Source organism: Balaenoptera ricei, chromosome 2 (genome assembly GCF_028023285.1).
Source record: "Balaenoptera ricei isolate mBalRic1 chromosome 2, mBalRic1.hap2, whole genome shotgun sequence".
NCBI classification, from domain to species: Eukaryota; Metazoa; Chordata; class Mammalia; order Artiodactyla; family Balaenopteridae; genus Balaenoptera; species Balaenoptera ricei.
Genome location: NC_082640.1, coordinates 174,314,021 through 174,332,705, shown reverse-complemented (window position 1 = coordinate 174,332,705; position 18,685 = coordinate 174,314,021). Strand labels below are relative to the sequence as shown.

The 18,685-nt window shown below is 48.4% G+C and overlaps 1 protein-coding gene across 3 annotated transcripts in view; it reads left to right on the top strand.

Annotated features, from left to right (window-relative positions):
• The window catches only part of NRDE2 (NRDE-2, necessary for RNA interference, domain containing), a 47,270-nt gene extending 28,888 nt beyond the window's left edge, over positions 1-18,382 (top strand). The window contains exons 8-15 of one of the 3 annotated variants that reach the window (XR_009500979.1): positions 1,193-1,313; positions 6,052-6,227; positions 8,521-8,907; positions 9,687-10,600; positions 12,096-12,234; positions 15,429-15,500; positions 16,018-16,221; positions 17,936-18,382. Coding sequence is in view for 1 of the 3 variants with exons in the window: in XM_059914816.1 (XP_059770799.1) it covers positions 1,193-1,313; positions 6,052-6,227; positions 8,521-8,907; positions 9,687-10,600; positions 12,096-12,234; positions 15,429-15,500; positions 16,018-16,143 (1,935 nt within the window). In the remaining 2 variants the exon portion in view is untranslated. Of the gene's footprint in view, positions 1-1,192; positions 1,314-6,051; positions 6,228-8,520; positions 8,908-9,686; positions 10,601-12,095; positions 12,235-15,191; positions 15,316-15,428; positions 15,501-16,017 lie in introns of all 3 variants that reach the window. The other 2 variants (XR_009500980.1, XM_059914816.1) reach the window with 2 other exon arrangements.
• Positions 18,383-18,685: the final 303 nt, after the last annotated feature.

Here is an 18,685-nt window from a genome sequence, read left to right as displayed (position 1 = left end):
CTCCTGCCCTTTGAAGCCTGCTCGTTCTGCTTCAAGAGGTTTCTTGCAAAAGCTTTCGTTGAACAGGTTGCTGGCTCACTTTTTTTTTTTTTTTTTAATATTTGTTTATTTATTTGGTTGCACTGGGTCTCCTTAGTTGCAGCTTGCCAGCTCCTTTAGCTGCAGGTCACGGGCTTCTTAGTTGTGGCATGCAATCTCTTAGTTGCGGCATGTGAGATCTAGTTCCCTGACCAGGGATCGAACCCAGGCCCCTGCATTGGGAGCGCGGAGTCTTAACCACTGCACCACCAGGGAAGTCCCTACTGGCTCACTTTTAAAGTCCTGATTGCCAGGTGATGACATGTCCAGTTTCCTGTTCATGGAAGTGTTCACGTTTGTTCCATAGGGAAGTGCTGCCGCCAAACTGCCGCCACACGCTGCAGGCCTGGTGGCCAGATGACTGAGGGAGGGGCCAGGCTTTACCCTGCAGGCCTGTTTGTTCACCGGGTGCCAGCCATGTTCAGCTGTCTCCCAGCAAACATTTATTGAGTCCCTCCTGTGTGTTGGGCACAGTGCCAGGTGCTGGGAATTTACTGTAATTGAGATGTGGTCCTGACCTCAAGAGCTCACAGTCTGTCCTGTTGAAACTTTAGTAATATAATATTGTAAATCAACTGTAATTCTATTAAAAAAAAAAAAAAAGACTTTGAATCTCCTTCCCCTCAAAAGGTCTTGAAAGCAACATGACTTCAGGTATCAGTTAGGGGGCCCAGTGGCATTCAGGGAACTGGCAATGCCACTGTCCCTGGTCAGACTGGCCTACCAGGGTCAGAACCGGCAAATCGTCCCTCTCCTACCCAGCTGCAGGTGCCTTGTGGTGGCTTTGGCCGGTCTTTCTGTAACCTAACCTCAGAAGTGTCATCCCATCGCCTTGTGCCATATTCTGTTTGTTAGGAGAAGCCTCTGGGCCCAGCCCACACTCAAGGGCGTGAATACCTCAAGGCAGGGGAGGGTCACGGGGGCCTCTCTTGGTGGCTGCCTGTCACACTAATTATTTTTTCTTTTTTGTGTATCGTGTATCTACTCCCGACTGATGACAGGCAAGATTTCAAGAATCATAAGCCCCTCTTAATGCCAGTCAGCACTGATTTTGCCCAGTGACTTAGCAGTTTTGTTCAAGGTAGCCTAACCTCTCTATTTTCAACCTGAACAGGTAGAATTCTTTGAGCCCTTTTGGGACAGTGGAGAGCCCAGGGCTGGGGAGAAGGGCGCCCGAGGCTGGAGAGCGTGGATGCACCAGCAGGAGCGGGGCGGCTGGGTGGTCGTCAGCCCAGGTAAGGCGCCTCTCGGTCGAGATGCTCTGCCTTTTCCTTCTAGAATTTGTTTTCACGTCTTCATGGGTTATTTGTTTGTAGGTGTAAGCTATTTATCAGTAGCTTAGAAACACTGTACAAACATCAAAATGTCGAACACACATGAAGTAACTGACCTGGGAGAAAAGACTGTTTCTTCCCCTTAGAGATTTTAAAGCAGTTGACTGCCATCCCCTCCTTTAGTCCATACACTCTGAGGGTTGAATTTCTTTCCAGAGGAAGTAATTTTCATTTTTCCTTTTGTAGGTTGCTTCTGATTAGTAATTTTGTTACTAATCCCCTGCTCTCCCTCCTCCCATTTTTGTGTGTGTTTAAGACTGTCTTTTTGTTTTCTTGGCAATGTACAGACCAACAGATTATTTGAAAAATACTTGCCTTTTTAGGAATACTATAAAATAATTATTAACTAGCATTTATACAGTAGTCGTTCTAAGTGACTCCATAGTATTTTCCAGATTTATACTCTTCAAGACAGCATTGACCAACAGAAATATAATTCAAGTCACATAATGTAACTTCACACTTTCTGGTAGTCACGTTAAAAAAGTGAAAAGAGGGGCTTCCCTGGTGGCGCAGTGGTTGAGAATCTGCTTGCCAATGCAGGGGACACGGGTTCGAGCCCTGGTCTGGGAAGATCCCACATGCCGCGGAGCAACTAGGCCCGTGAGCCACAATTACTGAGCCTGTGCGTCTGGAGCCTGTGCTCCGCAACAAGAGAGGCCGTGATAATGAGAGGCCCGCGCACCGTGATGAAGAGTGGCCCCCGCTTGCCGCAACTAGAGAAAGCCCTCGCACAGAAACGAAGACCCAACACAGCCAAAAATAAATAAATAAATAAATAAAAGCAGGAATAAAATTTCTAAAAAAAAAAAGTGAAAAGAAAGAGGTGAAACTAATTTTGATAATGTATTTTGTTTAACCTAGTATATCAGAACATTAACATTTCAACATGTAATCAATTTAAACAAATTAATGAGATATTTTGCCTTCTTTTTTTTCCATACAAAGACTTTGACATCTCGTGTATATTTTATACTTATAGCTCATCTCAATTCAGACGAGCCACTTTCAGGTGCTTGATAGCCTCATACCATGGCTACTGAATTGGACAGTGCAGCTCTCAGCTATTCAGGAATTGCTTCACTTTTTGGTTTTGTTGAAAGTGTGAGGGGGAGAGAGCCCAGACTCGTCCAGCCTCTTCTCACAGGTGTGACCTTTCTGGGCCTTGGTTTCTTCATCTGCAGCATGGAAGCTTTGGATTAGCTAAGGTCTGCGTGGCAGTGCAAAGCTCCAGGCCAGGTGGCATCCCCTCCTCCACTAAGGCAGGTTGTGTGGGGGGACCGTCAGGTATTTGGGGTGACTCTGCTCTGGGCAGCGCTGTCTGGTGATGGTCATGCCTCACCTGGGCTGTCAAAGGCTCAGCTGTTTTGACTTCCCTTGAGTGTCCTTTCCTAAAAGAACTGGAACTGTTCCTCAGGCTGACCTCAGTGATTTCATATATGAAAACAGTAACCTGCAGGGAAAAATGGAAGTAGGTGTTGCACTTTTAGCCACTGAGTCTGCAAGACCACATGAAGAATTACGAAAATAGGTCTTCGGGTAATAAATCTTCTTTCTCTGAGTGACCGACTCAGCATGGTTCTGTGTTTTTAGCTTGTTTTTGTTTGTTTCTATGTTTTGTGAATGAGCAAGACTCTTAGAGTGCATGGTATGTATGTTCTAAGTTTACCATATTCTGCAATTCTATGAGGATAGAGTTCTCATAGCAGTGTCCAGAGACCAAGTTAACATTACTTCTCTGATAAATGTCCAAATGTCTAATCGTCACTCATGATCAGATGTAAAGTTAATTTTCTCAGAAAGGTAACCTCAGTGTTGAAACCTTGATTTTTAGTATCAAGTTAGGGACATGCGTTGGTGCTAATATTCCTGCAAAGTTTCCATTATAGAGAATCTTGTACTGAATTCAATGAATTTCTTTCTAATGAATATAATGGGAGTATGCAAAACCCCAGCAGCGTCAGGAGAAAGGTTGAAAGATTCTTGTTTTCAGAAAACTAGTGGATAACTATTTTTGGTTTTGTTTTATTTTTAAGTTTTTGGTTCATCACGACAGGGTTGGCCTTTAGAGAGTGGCTGGTGTTTCTCATTGATGCTGAAGTACTTCTTCATACATTACAACTTATTTCTTCTTGCTTACCCTCACTTCCTCTTAGGCTGTGATTGTTACGTATATACCTCTGTCCACAGCCATGTAACTTTTTGAATTACTGATGTAATAAATTCTGGTATCTAAGTCTGATGTGTAACTCACAGGGGTAATTTCTCTTATAGTAGGTTTCTCAGCGTGATTAAAGGATTATTTCAAAGGTAGACCTTTAGAAGAAGGTGGTAAATAGTTAAATTTGTTTTCTTCTTTGAGGAATTCAGAAGAGCATTGGGTAGAATATTGGGTTTAAAATGCTGGTATACGTATCATGCATTTCGATTTTTTGAGATTTTTGCTTGTTTGTTATTTATTTTGAAATACTTACAGACTCACAAGAAGTTGGGAAAAAAAATACACAGGGAGGTTTTGTGCACCCTTCACCCAGCTCCCCCCAGTGGTAGTGCCGCAGACAGGAGCACAGCCAGGGAATCGGTGCTGGTACAATCCACAGAGTTTATTCAGATTTCACTGGTTTGACAGGTACTCGTCTTTGCCTGTGTTTGTTTCGTACTTTACGGTTTTACCACATAAGCCACTTCACGTAACCACAATCAAGATACAGAACCACTGCATCGCCACAAGGCCCCCTATGCTGTACCTTTCTTGCCACACCTCCTCCCCGTTCCCCCCAACTCCTACCACTGATCTGTTCTCCATGTCTGTTATTATATTACTGTGTTATTTCACCTATGTTTATATAAATGGGATCATATGGCATGTAACTCTTTTCAACATTTTTTATTGTAAAACACACACAAAATTTACCATCTTAACTATTTTTAAGTGTACAGTTCAGTGACATTAATTACATTCAGACACTTGTGCGACCATCATCACCTCTATCCATCTCCTCAACTTTTTCATCTTCTCCAGCTGCAACTCTATACCCATTAAGTATTAACTCTCCATTCCTCTCCTCTGTCCCTAGCCCCTGACAGCCACCACTCTACTTTCTGTCTCTATGAATTTGACTACTTTAAGAACGTCATATAAGTGGAATCATTCAATATTTGTTGTTTTGTGATTGCTTATTTCACTTAGTGTAATGTCTTCAAGGTTCATACAGTATGAAGCATGTGTCAATATTTCTTTGCTTTTTAAGGCTGAATAATTTTCCATTGTATGTATACAGCACATTTTATTTCTCTCTCCATCTGTGGATGGACACTTGGATTGCTTCACCTTTTGGCAGTTGTGAATAATACTGCTATGAACGTGGATACACAAATACCTGTTTGAGTCCCTGCTTTCAGTTCTTTGGGGTATATACCCAGAAGTGGAATTGCCAGATCATATGGTAGTCCTGTGTTTAATTTTTTGAGGATCCATCCTACTGTTTCCCACGTCAGCTGCACCATTTTACATCCCCACCACCAGCGCACGAGGGTTCCGGTTTCTTCACATCCTCACTAACAGTTGTTTTCTGTGTAACTTTTTAAGATTGGCTTTTTCTCACTTAGCAGAATTCCCTGAGATCCGTCCATACTGTTGCATGTGTCAGCAGTTTCTTCATGTTTATTGCCTAGTGGTGCCCATGTCATAGATGTACCACAGTTTGTTTCTCTATTCACCCTCCGTAGGACATTTGGATTGTTGCCAGTTTTTGGCTATTATGAATAAAACTGCTGTGGGCATTAATGTATAGGTTTTTGTGTGAACATAGGTTTTCCTTTTTCTGGAATCAGCACCAGGAATACAATTCCTGGGTCTTATGGTAAGTGCATTTTAGTTTTATAAGAAACCGCCAAACTGTTTTCTGGGTGGCTGCACCATTTTACATACTCTGTTTGTTTATTTTTAAATATTGAACTTTACAGAAGACTCAGACTTTTTTCCTTTCCTATTCGGCATGTTCAGAGTTAGGAAACAAAGTGAAATAAAGTATAGGATATCTTGACTTGCTTCTTTTTTAAAAAAAAGTGAACACGTGTCATAGTCATAGGGCCACTGGCTAAAATTTCTGATGGCTTAAGAAAATCTAAAGCAATGCTCTCATTAAATGTCATTTAGCATTCTAGAAGTGTGTTGTACAGTACAGTAGCCACTAGTGACACGTGGCTATTTTAATTAAAATTAGTTAAAACAAAATAAAGTTTTAAATTCAGTTATTCTACCAGCTACATTTCAAGTGCCCAGTAAGTCACTTGTAGCTGGTAGCTGTCATATTACTCAGCACAGAATTGGAACACTTTTGGCATCACAGAAAGTTCTGGGCAGTGCTGTTCTAAATATGTGTCTTCCCCATTTTAATTGCTGTGATAGCATTAACAATCATCTGATTTCATCGGCTAACCTGCCGTTTTTTTCTGGGAACCTGAGTGATCATGGGAGAGTCTGTAAATGCCACTGAGTGTCCCAGAAGGCTGGGCCTGGGTCTTACCTTGGCCTTCCAGGCGCCCACCCCTGTAGCTGGCACAAGCAGGTAGATTTAAGTGTTGGTGGTGGCTTTATTTGCTGGTTAGGTGTGCTAGAAGTTTGATTCTTGCCTAGATGATGACGATGATGAACCGGAAGACGACGACCAGGAAATTAAAGATAAGACTCTGCCCAGGTGGCAGATCTGGCTTGCTGCTGAGCGGTCCCGAGACCACAGACACTGGCGGCCGTGGCGCCCTGAGAAGACCAAGAAGCAGGCGGAGGAAGACTGTGAGGACCCAGAGAGACAGGCGAGCGCCACACGCCCCTGCGCGGTCTTTGCTCTCCCCCCGTTCCCGCTGGGTTCTGGTTCCCCGGAAGGAGTCTGCTGGGCTCTCTGGGCACCTGCCTGGCCTGGGAGATTCCAGCCTGCTCCTGCTCCTGCTCCTGCCTGCGGAAGCCGGGGGCAGTTCCACACGCCGTTCGTGATGGGGGGGGCGTCGAGGCGCTCGCCCTGACGGTTCTTGTCCCCGAGGAGAGGGCTCGGCTCTGGTGGTCGCCCCTCTGGAGATGGTCTTCCAGGTTATTCAGTTAATTTTTCACACGGAAGCCTGAGGGCTCAGGGTTTAAATGCGTGGAGTCACTGTCAAAGATTCTTTAACTGTGTCCACTTTCTCCACCCTACTCGTGGATCCTTAAAGATGGGTGGGTGGCTGTGACTCCGGAAGACAAGAGGGACGGGAGTGTAGAGGCCGTGTTGGGACGGTGGGTGTCCAGCTCGTCTCGCTGGGGAGGAAGTAGCACCTATTGGGCCCCTGTGCTCGCCAGGCACTCAGGTCACGTCCCTCACGGCTGTTGCGTGGCTTGGCGCCTGCTACTGTGTGCCCAGTGGCCAGCAGCTTTGGAAGTTTTACATAAAACGAAAGGAAGAGATTCTATTTTGATACCTGGAATTGAGCCACTTTGACAAGATACCAACTACAGTCGACCCTTAAACAACGAGGGGGTTAGGGGCACCGACTCCCCCGAGCAACTGAAAATCCGAGTATAGCTTTGCAGTCAGCCCTCGGCATCCGTGGTTCCACAGCTGCGGATTCAACCAGCCACGGGTCACGGGGTCCTGTGGGACGTGTTTAGTGAAAAAATCCGTGTGTAAGTGGACCCGCCCAGTTCAAACCCGTGCTGTTCAAGGGTCTACTGTGTGCTGCTTGGCACGCAACAGGTCACAAGTACAGTCTGAGAGGTTTTACAGCAGCAAGGCTCCTGAGCTTTGACCTGCTTGCTCCCTACACATCACGTGCCGTGAGAGTGGAGACTTCTCCTGTTTCCATCACTGCTGCGTCACCAGCGCCTGGACGAAGCTTGCCCAGTGGTGAGCGCTCAGTTAATAGTCCTGGATGCCGAGAGTATTTATTTGATATCAGAGCTTCGGCTCCAGGCAGAGGGATCAGCACGAGTGAAGGAACCAGAGGGCCTGGGACGTTCGAGGAGCGGCGAACGGGGTGGCCAGACTGAGGAGACAGAATTGGGAGGAGGGAAAGAGGGGCCCTCTGGGCGGGAGGGAAGGGCCAGCTTCCAGGGGAATGGCAGCTCACGCTGCGACCCTGGTGAGGCGAGCCTGCGTGCTAGGTCCCCGCCCCGCTGAGCTGAAGTTTTCAGGCGGAGTGGGTGGGCTCTGTCTTTGGTGTTTGATGGCCTTACAGAGTTCATGGTCACCCTTCAGAAGTTAGTTCTCAAGGCTCAGCATTTTGGCAGTTTCCCGGAAGCTCATTTCTGGAGCACACTACTGCCGCGAGCAATTTCTTAGATTTTTTTCTCTAGTCAAAGCCTGGAGGAGAAAAAGCTTTCTGATTAGTTGATGGTTTTGATGAGCTGAGTCCCAGGCAGTCCACTTTTATTGTGCTCGTGTTTTGATTTCCTCTCTGCTGAGGGCCACAGAGACCAGTCAGATAAGCAGGACCTGAGACACAGGGTAGCCCCCGTGGCCTTACATTTTAAAGTTATTACGTGAAGTCAGCTACAAACAGTTACAGTTAGTATTAGCCTCTTATAATTGCTTTCAGCATGGTCCGTTGCTCCTGCAGTTTCCTTTTTACTGTGCTGCTGTTTGTGTATTTTTGAGCATATTTTTCATTTCCTGAAGCAATTTTGTACAAAGAAACCACAAAGTAGTAAAGTTCTTCTATCTTAAAATAAAAATTTTCCACAATTGTAACTTATCAAAGTAACTACAAAAGCAATTTTGTGAGTTCTCAGAAGTGAATGTAAAAAAAAAAAGAAGTGAATGTGATTTTAGATTTCCTGTGAATCCGTTAGGAGACTTTGAAAGTTTCCGCTTCGGTGGCCCCTCCTGTGGAGGATCCCCAGGAAGTGTGAGACGCTGCCGGCGCTGCAGGGCCCCGGCACTCACCCTCCCGCCCTCAGCTTGCCTTGGGACACCTCTAGCTTTTTTGCGTCTTGCAGACAACCTAGCTCCTGTCTGTTTAAAATTTAATTTGAATAATGTTGACTCGTAAGTATATCCCTATAAAAAGAATTGTGGAAAAAATTGTGAAGGCTTTTTTGTTTGTTGCATTCGGTCACTTGATTTTGTCTTCGTTGCAGGTGTTGTTTGATGATATTGGACAGTCTCTGATCCGACTTTCCAGCCCGGATCTTCAGTTTCAGCTGGTTGCAGCCTTTCTGCAGTTCTTGGGTGTGCCTTCCGGCTTCAGCCCTCCGGCCTCCTGCCTCTATCTGGCCATGGATGAGAACAGCATCTTTGACAATGGACTCTATGATGAAAAGCCCTTGACTTTTCTCAACCTTTCATTTTCCGGCGTCAGCTGTGTCGGACGCACGGACCAGCTGGGTTGCCGGCACTGGACCAGGGGTCACAGTCGAGAGGGCGAGGAGTTCATCCGCAGCCTCTTCCACCTCGTGATGCCTTTGTTTTCAGGCAAGGAGAGGTCTCAGCTCTGCTTCTCCTGGTTACAGTACGAGATTGCAAAGGTAACTCCGGCCTCCTCCTCCCCTGTGTGAGGACCTCATTTCCCGTCGCTGTTTGTCAGTGGGATGGCCAGGCTCTTGGTGTTCTTCAGGGCTCTGGGCCACAGCACCTCCTCCTTCGGGGCCCCAAAGGCACCGGGTGTGTGGCTGCCCCTTCTGAGGGGCCACAGGGAAGAGGAGGAAGGTGGGAGTGAGTCCAGCGCGTCAGTGACGGGAGCTCTTTGTTGTGTTGACTCTTTATTACCAGATGTCTGTGATTATGTGAGCAGTTAGTCGTAAGGACCAAGCTTAAGCTTAAGCCCGGTTAGAGGATTTAGGGGCTTATTAAAATAGATAAAATAAGCTACTTACTTATGCTGCTCTTCATTATCTGCTAGAAGTTCGTCTAGGGTTGACTCCTCTGCCCTCTGCTGGCCACCGGTTAGGATTGAATTATAATACCCAAAGTTCTGATGCTTTAACTGCAGATTGCACACACCAGGCTGTATTATTAAAATAGTGTCTGGTAAAATTTGGTGGTCTTCTATCTTTGGAGAAGAACATTTGGAGTATATAAGCCTTCTTTGTAGGGATTTCAGATGGAAACCTAGATGTGTTCATTTTGGGGCTCCTGTGGCCCTGGTGGAATCCTGATTTGTTTCTCAGAGAGCCTAAGTGTTTAGGAGACACGTGATAAAGGAAGGCAGTGAAGACGCCTTGTGTGGCTTTCTGCAGTTGACAGTACAAAGGGATGTCTTTACTATCACAGAGCACTTGGAGTCATTCTTTTCTTTTTACCTTAGGTCGTTTGGTGTCTGCACACTAAAAACAAGAAGAGGTTAAAATCACAAGGAAAGAACTGCAAAAAACTAGCCAAGAATCTCCTTAAGGAGCCAGACAACCGCAACAATTTTTGCCTCTGGAAGCAGTACGCGCATCTGGAGTGGTTGCTCGGCAACACAGAGGATGCCAGAAAAGTTTTCGATACAGCACTCGGCATAGCAGGGAGCAGAGAACTGAAGGACCATGAGCTGTGTGAGCTCGGTCTCCTCTACGCCGAGCTGGAGGTGGAGCTGTTGCCGGACGTGAGGGGGGCCGCCCCAGCCCGAGCCATTCACGTATTGACCGGACTGACCGAGAATGGGGCCTACGGGCCCTACACCGGGCAAGTCTCGGCCGTTCACATTTTGAAAGCTCGGAAGGCTTATGAACACGCGCTGCAGGACTGTTTGGGGGAGAGCTGTGTCTCCGATTCCTTTAGCCGCCTGATTAGCCTGGTTAAATGCTTTATGCTCTTCCAGTATTTGACCCTAGGGATCGACGCTGCTGTGCGGATATATGAGCAGGTACTTGCAAAACACCAGGTCTCTGTTTCCGCAGAGGGCCCTGGTCTGGAGGGCAGTGCCAGCCCGCAGAGCCTGAGCAGCGTCCTCGAGGCCGTCACCCTGACACACACGAGCCTGCTCAGGTTCCACGTGAAAGTCGCCGTCTACCCGCTGGCTCCTCTGCGAGACGCTCTCTCGGAGGCTTTAAAGTTGTATCCGGGCAACCAGGTTCTTTGGAGGTCATATGTACAGATTCAGAATAAGTCCCACAGTGCCAGTAAGACCAGAAGATTCTTCGATGCGATCACCAGGTCTGCCAAACCCTTGGAGCCGTGGTTGTTTGCAATTGAAGCTGAGAAAATGAGGAAAAGACTAGTGGAAACTGTGCAGAGGTAACTACAGAGCATCTTGTCCCTGTGTCCAGGAACCTTTACGCAATGCTTGCCGTGTTCCCACCACCCACTTGGCCTCCAGAATACAGAAATGAATGCGGCCCGGGCCTGAAACGCCTGCCGGGGGCTTCCTCCGTGTTGTAGAAAAACACGGTGAAAAAGGAATAAGAGACTTGCAAGTAGCAACACCTTTCGTCAGAGGCTCCTGTGGCTGTCTCCCTAGGCCGTGCTTTTTGGGATCCCTGAGCATTGCTTATGGTGCATGAGTGGTGACTGCCAGGTCTTCAGGTGTCTGAGAAGGTGTAGTAAAAGCATGGGGGTAAGAGCACAGGCTCTGGTGTTGGAATCTGGAGTCAAATCCCAGCTCTTCCACTTAGCAGCTGTGTGACCTTGGACAAGTCAGTTCATGTCTCCAGTAGGTTCCCCCTTCTGTAAAATGGGAATAAAGAACCTACCTCAGAGGGTTGCTGGGAAGGGTGAGTACCGAGCACAAAGAGAGTGCAGACTAATTACTAGCCTCTGTTATTATTACTGATGATAACAGTGTCATGTTTTAAATGTTTTTTTTTTTTTGGATACAGTATTTTACATCTGCAGGTTAAACGACAGGCTTGGGAACATATTGGCTTAGGCATCATTGTTCCTTCCAGAAGCTTTGTTGTTGCTTCACTCTGACCTTAGAAATCGAGTGTTCAGAATTGCCTCTAAATAGTATTTCTTTCTCTTTTTTTTTTTATAAATTATTTTTCACTTTTCCTTCCTTCCTTCCTCCCTCCCTCCCTCCCTCCCTTCCTGCGTTGGGTCTTCGTTGCTGCACACGGGCTTTCTCTAGTTTCATTGTGGTGTGCGGGCTTCTCACTGTGGTGGCTTCTCTTGTTGGGGAGCACAGGCTCTAGGTGCGTGGGCTTCAGTAGTTGTGGCTCGCAGGCTCAGTAGTTGTGGCTCGTGGGCTCTAGAGCGCAGGCTCAGTAGTTGTGGTGCAAGGGCTTAGTGGCTCCGCGGCATGTGGGATCTTCCCAGACCAGGGCTCGAACCTGTGTCCCCTGCATGGGCAGGCGGATTCTTAACCCCTGAGCCACCAGGGGGGTCCAGAATAGTATTTTAGTTTACTTGTTTTTTACTTCTTCCATCAGGATTTTATTCACTCTACTTTCAACTGAAAGGTCTTTCCTTCCCATATGGTAAAATTTGCACTCTGCTGATGAAAGGGTAGGTTTTCCTTAGAAAACAGAGAAGCAGGGAGTTTGTGTGCCTTCTAGGCAGACCCAGTGTGGCGGAGACACCACAGTACCCTGGACACTGGCTTCCTCTGGCCCTGGAGGAGCCACATCATACTATATCCTGCACCCCCGTGTCCCCAGACCTGGGCGCAGCACTCCCTCCGATGTGCTCAGATCCAGTTGTCGCTGACGTCTGCTGTCACTGACGTATCTCTTCCCACTGCAACGTAGGTGTGGGAAGTTGTCTTGGAGTTACATGAGCTTTTGTCTTGCAGGGTAGACGGTAGAGAGGTCCACGCCACCATTCCCGAGACCGGCCTGACGCATCGGATCAGAGCCCTGTTTGAAAATGCGATGCGGAGTGACTACGGCAGCCAGTGCCCCTTACTGTGGAGGATGTATTTGAATTTTTTGGTAAGAAAAGATGCGGAGTTTTTGTGTTTATGCAGAGCTCTGCTTCCTCCTTCGTAAGTGAGCGGTGCGGGTGTCCAGCAGCCCGCACCCTTCTCAGCCTTGGCTCATCCTGTGGGCGTCCTGGTGGGATGACGTCAGGTCTCTCAGGACGTGGGAGGGGTCACAAGTTGCCTTTTCTGCTGGAGCCTTTGGTAGAATGATCGCGAGGAGTGATGCCTGGGCTGTTCGGTGCAGCAGGATGTCATGTGGCTTTTTCCTAGTTGACTTCGCTGAGTCAACAACTTGGAAATGGTCTAAGAGCTTCCATTTGAAAGAGACCTAAATTTGTTGCCATTCTGCTTCTAAGAATTTCCAGGTCCTGATTCTGTTTTGTTACTAAAAGATAAGATTCAATCTGGAATGTGGTTTTTAAAATAGACCTTTGCAAAGCAACTTTGTTTTTACTTAAAAGTACCACAGTGATTGAATATGGTGAGACGCCATTTAGTTTTGTTAATGTGTTGTGCAGGCTGAAAGGTGGTTCCTGGGCTTCATTCATGGAGTCTTGAATTGTCTTTGCCTTTGCTTAAAGGTTTGGCATTGGGCTGGGCCTCCTTTACTATAATACATCTACTGCCAAGTTGCGTGCTTTTTTAGAAAGTCTTCTAGGCCACTTGAGTGTTGTTTAGCTCAAGGCTATTAAATCATATCAAAGTGACCTCCATTGAATATTGTACCTTTCAGAAGCCAGGAGTGACCTTCCTTATAAATAAATATGTATCTCTCTGATTGTTTCCATAGGATAATTTCTCAGAAGTTGATCAAAGTATTTGAACATTTCCCATTGACATTTGACAGAGTCAGGTGTAAAGAGATACAGAGAGAGTAAGTTAGGGGTTAGGAGAGGTTTGGGCCTCCCCCATCCTCTTAGAGTCCAGAATTCATGGGGGAGCACCTCCCCTGATCTCTGAAAGGCCTGAGTAGCAGGGAAGGACGCATCTCAGGACAGCACACCCAGGACAAACGGGCACAATTTTGTGGGCAGAAGTCGGCATCAAGATGAATTACCACCAAAGTTTCTGTGTTTTTAATGTTTATTCTTCAGACTCAGAAGCTCAGATTTTACGTCTTGACTCCCTTGTGTGAAATGGAAAGCTTCAGAAGTCCAGACACGCCAGCGTGGTGTCCGTGGGCACGCGCGGCCTGGACGCGGGCCCTGCCCGTTACCAGAGGAGGCCACTGGGGCGGCAGCAGGAGGGCTGGGTTCCCACTGAGCTCCACCCCTGTCGTCAGGCCCCTCACTGAAGGAGCACGCCAGATGCTCCCTAATGGTTCCAGCGCTAATACTCTGTGTCCAAGCCAATGAAAGACTTTAAATTTAAAAAGAGGGAGAGCTTGCACACTTCCAGTTTAACTTCTCCAGTCTTTTTTAGGTAGAGACAAATAGGGTGAAGTGCAAACGTGTAGTACTTTTACTGAGGATCTGCCATGAGCCAAGTCTGGGTGGACTGTAGACAGAAAAATTCTTGTTGACTTAGAAAAAAAGACTGGGACCATTAAGGAATGTCTGTCTTTTTGGAAAGATTAGCATCAGACCAAGAATTAATTAGAGCAGTGATTTCCCCTACCAGTTTCTGAGGCATCTGAGTGAGCTCCTAACGCTTTGATAAACTCAGTGAAAAAATCAAATTAGGGCCAAAATGAGAGGTGTAGGCTCTGAGCGCCAGGAGAGGGCAGGACGCCGTGGGGCCACTGTGGAAGGGTGTGGCTCTGGTTCCCTGGAGGAGAAACGGTCACTACCATGCTTTCACCTGGCGTTTAAGCCTTTCATACCTGATGCAGCAGAGGCGTTTTCCAGTGGCCGACTGATGAAGGAAATAGCAGAGGGCAGTTCTCATTTGAGGCTAGCCAACTTACGTACCTGGATTTGCTGGATTCCAGGGTTAACTGTGAGTCTCACAAATACAGTGGTTGAGAAAGTACAGGAATACAGTTTTTCTTCTTTCCAGAACAAACAAAGCCTTAAGTGTAGTTACTATTTTAGCAGAGGACATTGAAGTATTTTGGTGTGTGAAGGAAGGACAGCTCACACTGGCTTCTTGGGTATAAATTCAGAGGTCCAGCCTCAGAATGGCCGAGGCTCATACCAGGGAGGGAGGCAGGAGCCCCCCGGGCCACGCGGCTGACTCTGGGTGGCACTGGGAGGGGGTGAGGAAGCCCTGCGCCTTGCCTGCCTGAACGTTATCACAGATGCTGGTTACAGGCCAGAGTTACAGTCTTCCTGACTGGGGGAGTTAGCCTGAAAGATCTGAGAAGGAGGCGAGGCTGTCCTTGGTAGACAGAGGTCCTGAGCTGCGGATGGGGGTCTCTTGATGCCGCCCCCGCGTTTCTGAGAGGTCGGCCAACAGCCCTCACCGGTCCTGTGTGGACACCATGCCCTGGCTGCCTGGCGGGCAGAGCCAGCACCCGCTGGAAAGCTCTGCTGTGGGAGCGGGAAGTCGGGCGGAGGTGGGCGGGCAGGAAGCCCAGGAACAGACTTCAGCTCCGTGAGCTCGGCTTGTGCCCGTTCACAGCTGCGGACGCCCGCCTGGGGAGCCTGCCCGTGGGTTGTGACTCCCTGGAGGAGGGACAGGTCCCTCCCTGGGACTTGGGAGAGGCCCGGGGATACGGAGGGCAGGACACACGCTGCTCCGGCTTCCACAGCAGGTGTGGGAAAAGCACCTGTGTGTGAGTTGATACAAGATATAAGGATTTTATATCTTAGTGTAAAAATGTGCTTAGATTGAAAACGTGCTGAATATCTGCATGCTCTGACTGAAATTTCTGACCCGAAATTTGCTTTTGATAAGGTTACTGACTCAGTAATCCTGGTCGCCTCATTTCTCTAAGATAGTTTTCAGAAAATGGCAAGTATTAAAGCAAACATCTTCTCTGTGTGAAGTTATCACCCTCACCTCACGCACAAGGCCTCGTTCTAGGCACTCTTAGTAATGCCAGGTGTGATGGCCCACGGTGATGGAGGAGATGAAAACAAGTCAGAAGTGTTAAAGGTCAACTCCAGGCCCACTGAGACACAGCAGTCGCCCCTGAGGGCATCCCGTGGTACGTGGACCCATACCACCCAACAGCCACTGTGGCAGTGCCCCGGGTGGACCAGTACCGGGATGGCCTTGGATTCTCTTTCATCGTTTTTGTATTTTTTCCCCTCGCCTCAGGTTTCCTTAGGAAATAAAGAAAGAAGCAAAGGTGTGTTCTACAAAGCACTTCAGAATTGTCCTTGGGCAAAGGTAAGTTCTAAAGGCCATGGTCTCTTCAGATTCCCAAGGACCTCCCTGCCAAGCCTCATCCAGTCAGTGTCACGGGGACAGGGCACTTCCCAGGCCTTTCCATAGTCAAAGTATCCCCTTTGGAGACTGAGGGGCATTTGTTTCCTTTCCCTGCACTGGAGCTGGCGTTTCACGGGAGCGTTGCTGTAGGCAGCTGGTTCCCAACATTTGCCCAAAGCTCATCCCAGGTGCTGAGAGCGTTGGGATCCACGTGCCAGCTCTGCCCCGTACAGCCCAAGTCAGGAGACGTTCAGAGACCAGGCTGACGGTGACCGCAGTGTCTGCCAACAGCTGCTGGCCCCACTTTGGAAGAGAGGGTCTCCCTTTGAGTTTACTCACGTTCCCTCTGCTTTTGAGTTCCGTCCTTCCTGAAGCACGCCAAGGTGTTGCCGGGTTAGGACGGCAAGGGGGAGCGTGGGCTGTGGCGGGGCAGCTGGAGGGAGCGCCGGCTGACGAGGGTGTTGCTCTCCGGCCCCAGGTGCTGTACCTGGATGCCGTGGAGTACTTCCCCGATGAGATGCAGGAGATCCTGGACCTGATGACGGAGAAGGAGCTCCGCGTGCGCCTGCCGCTGGAGGAGCTGGAGCTTCTGCTTGAGGACTAGCGACCAGGAGGGGAGTGGGGCCTGCCTCCGAGGCCTCGGCGCCTGCCCCGTGGGAGCCAGGAGACACCAGAAGAGACGGTGACACATGCGTGCGAGCGTGTTAAGACCTCTGCCTTTGGAGTTTCTTTCTTGATAGTTTGTGTCTGGGTTATTGGTCTCTCACCTCTTGCACATTTTTTGCGTGTGCAAATGACACAAAAGCCATTGTTTTGCATATTATATATGTATGTGTATATATGTGCAAAGACAGGAATCATGCTAAGTGATAACTGAACCTGTCATGGTTGGTGTGTGAGTTCTCGTTTGGTCCACTCTTCCCCTGCCCAGCCAGCGCCAGCCCTGCTGGGGTGAATGTACCTTCTCGGTTGGCATCCTTGGTGGTCCTGCCAGGTCTCCTGGGTCTTGCAGTCAAAACAAATGTCTGGTTACTCAATACTAGGACTTCCTCCCCTGGGCTGGTTAGCAGAGATTTTGCCCTTATCTTCAGACCAGAGCAGTGGGGAGTCGTTTAAAACTTGGTATTCTCACCTGTATCAAATGTGTTGAGTTCGCATTACTCCCTGAACCCTATTCAGTGACGTCCTCGACTATGGCCTGAGCAGCCAGCATCGCTTGGGAGCAATGTAGACCCTCAGGCCCCTCCCCAGCCCTGCTGTCAGAACCTGGGCTCTAATAGGACGCCCTGTTAGGGGACTCTGTGTGTACATTACCGCGTAGAAGGCACCGCCTGAAGAAATAAGGACCCCGCTGCAGGGGAGCTCACCAGCAGCCACTGTCGTGGAGAATGGAGCGAGCTCCTTCCTACCAAACCCAGCGCTGCCTGTGACACGGGCCGAAGGTGGCTTTCAGCGGTGTTGGCCACGCTCTCATTCTGATTGATTGCCAGGAACTGAGTTACATTTGACTGAGAGGAAATTGCTTTATCTTCTCTGAGGTCCTGCTTTTTAAAAAGTGGACAGCTTCTCTCTGGCTTTTTTTTTTTTTTTTTAAATCATGCTCTCTAGAATTGCTGAAAGCCTATTTCCTTGGCACCTCATCCTGAAAAGCCAGTGCTGTGGAATAGAATTTTGGCTAGAAATCGATGGACACTGGTTGGGAAAAAGCAGCAGAGGGCAGCACAGCTACAGCAGCGGTCCCCAACCTTTTTGGCACCAGGGACCAGGGACCGGTTTTGTGGAAGACGGTTTTCCCACAGAAGGTGGGGTGGGGGGGAGGGAGATGGGGGATGGTTCAGGCTGCAGTGCGAGCAATGGGGAGCGGCAGATGAAGCTTCGTTCACCTGCCACTCACCTCCTGCTGTTCGGCCCGGTGGTTCCTAACAGGTGGAGGCCTGGGGACCCCTGAGCTAGAGCACTTTCTAAAGAGCGTCTCGGAGCACCCAAGGAAGTTGGCCAATGAAGTGGAGGCTTTCCTTGATCTGCCCCACTTACAGGCTTTGAGATAGATGGAATGGAACTGTTCTGAAAGGAGAGAAGAGCAGGAAATAGACAAAGAAAGGGAAGGGGAAGCTTGACACATTTCTGAACACTCTTGGGAGGGACCAGGTTCTGAACCCGAGAACAAGGGAGGGCAGGGCTGGTATGGGACTCTTCGGCCCTGCCCTTTTGAGGCCTCTTGTAGGAGCCTCGGTCTCTTAGCAACAGCGACACCTCCTTCCTGCCTCCAGAGCGCTGAGAGCCCGCATGCTCCACAGACCTTCCAAAAGGGAAGCCACGGCCGTAGGGACTCAGCCCTTGTTGCTTAAACAACAAGATAGCCGGCTATTTACTTATGATTGTTGCTTTCCCATCAGCTGCTGTTGAACAACTGCCACCAGCTCTGGGGGTGTGACGGGGCAGCAGGTATTGAAGTCTGCAGTCCTTTTGGTCAGCCAGCTTCCCTAACAAACACCCGGATCCACCGACTTGCTGCTGCTGAGCGGCCGGTGTGGAGGGCCCAGAAACAGGATTCAGTGTTTGAGAGAGAGCACGCTTTATTGGGAAGAGAGCAGTGCACGCGACCCACATACGAAGAGGGCTGGATGGGCCTCCTACCCATCGTGCTCAGAAGGTACTCGGGGTGCTGTGCTAGTGAAGAGCAACCGGAACGTGGACTCCTGGGCAACTTCCCCAACCTCACACCTCTGAGGGGGTCGACACACTGCCAACCTTTTCCTGGAAGGCAACTGTGGTCCACTAGAGATAGAGCCCCTCAGGGGTGCCTTCTTGTTTTTTATAAAGAACATTTTCTTTAGACTTTTTGAAGTCTTCATTTGTTACTTTCATCCTACGTTCTCTCAAGGCCATCAGACCAGCTTCCGTACAGATTGCCTGTAAGAAGAAACAGTGTGTTCAGAAAGTGAAATCCTTTTTATGCTAACGATTCAGAGAGTGCTATTTTGAAATCTGGTGTAGGCACCCAACCTAAACACGAAGTTCTCAAACCATTTGGGAATGATTAGATTTTTAAAATGTTTTAAACATTCTAATTATTTTCTCAAAGGACCTGAGGTGGCTTAAACTGGGAATATTTCACTAAGGAAGAGGACTGGCTCAGGTTCTAA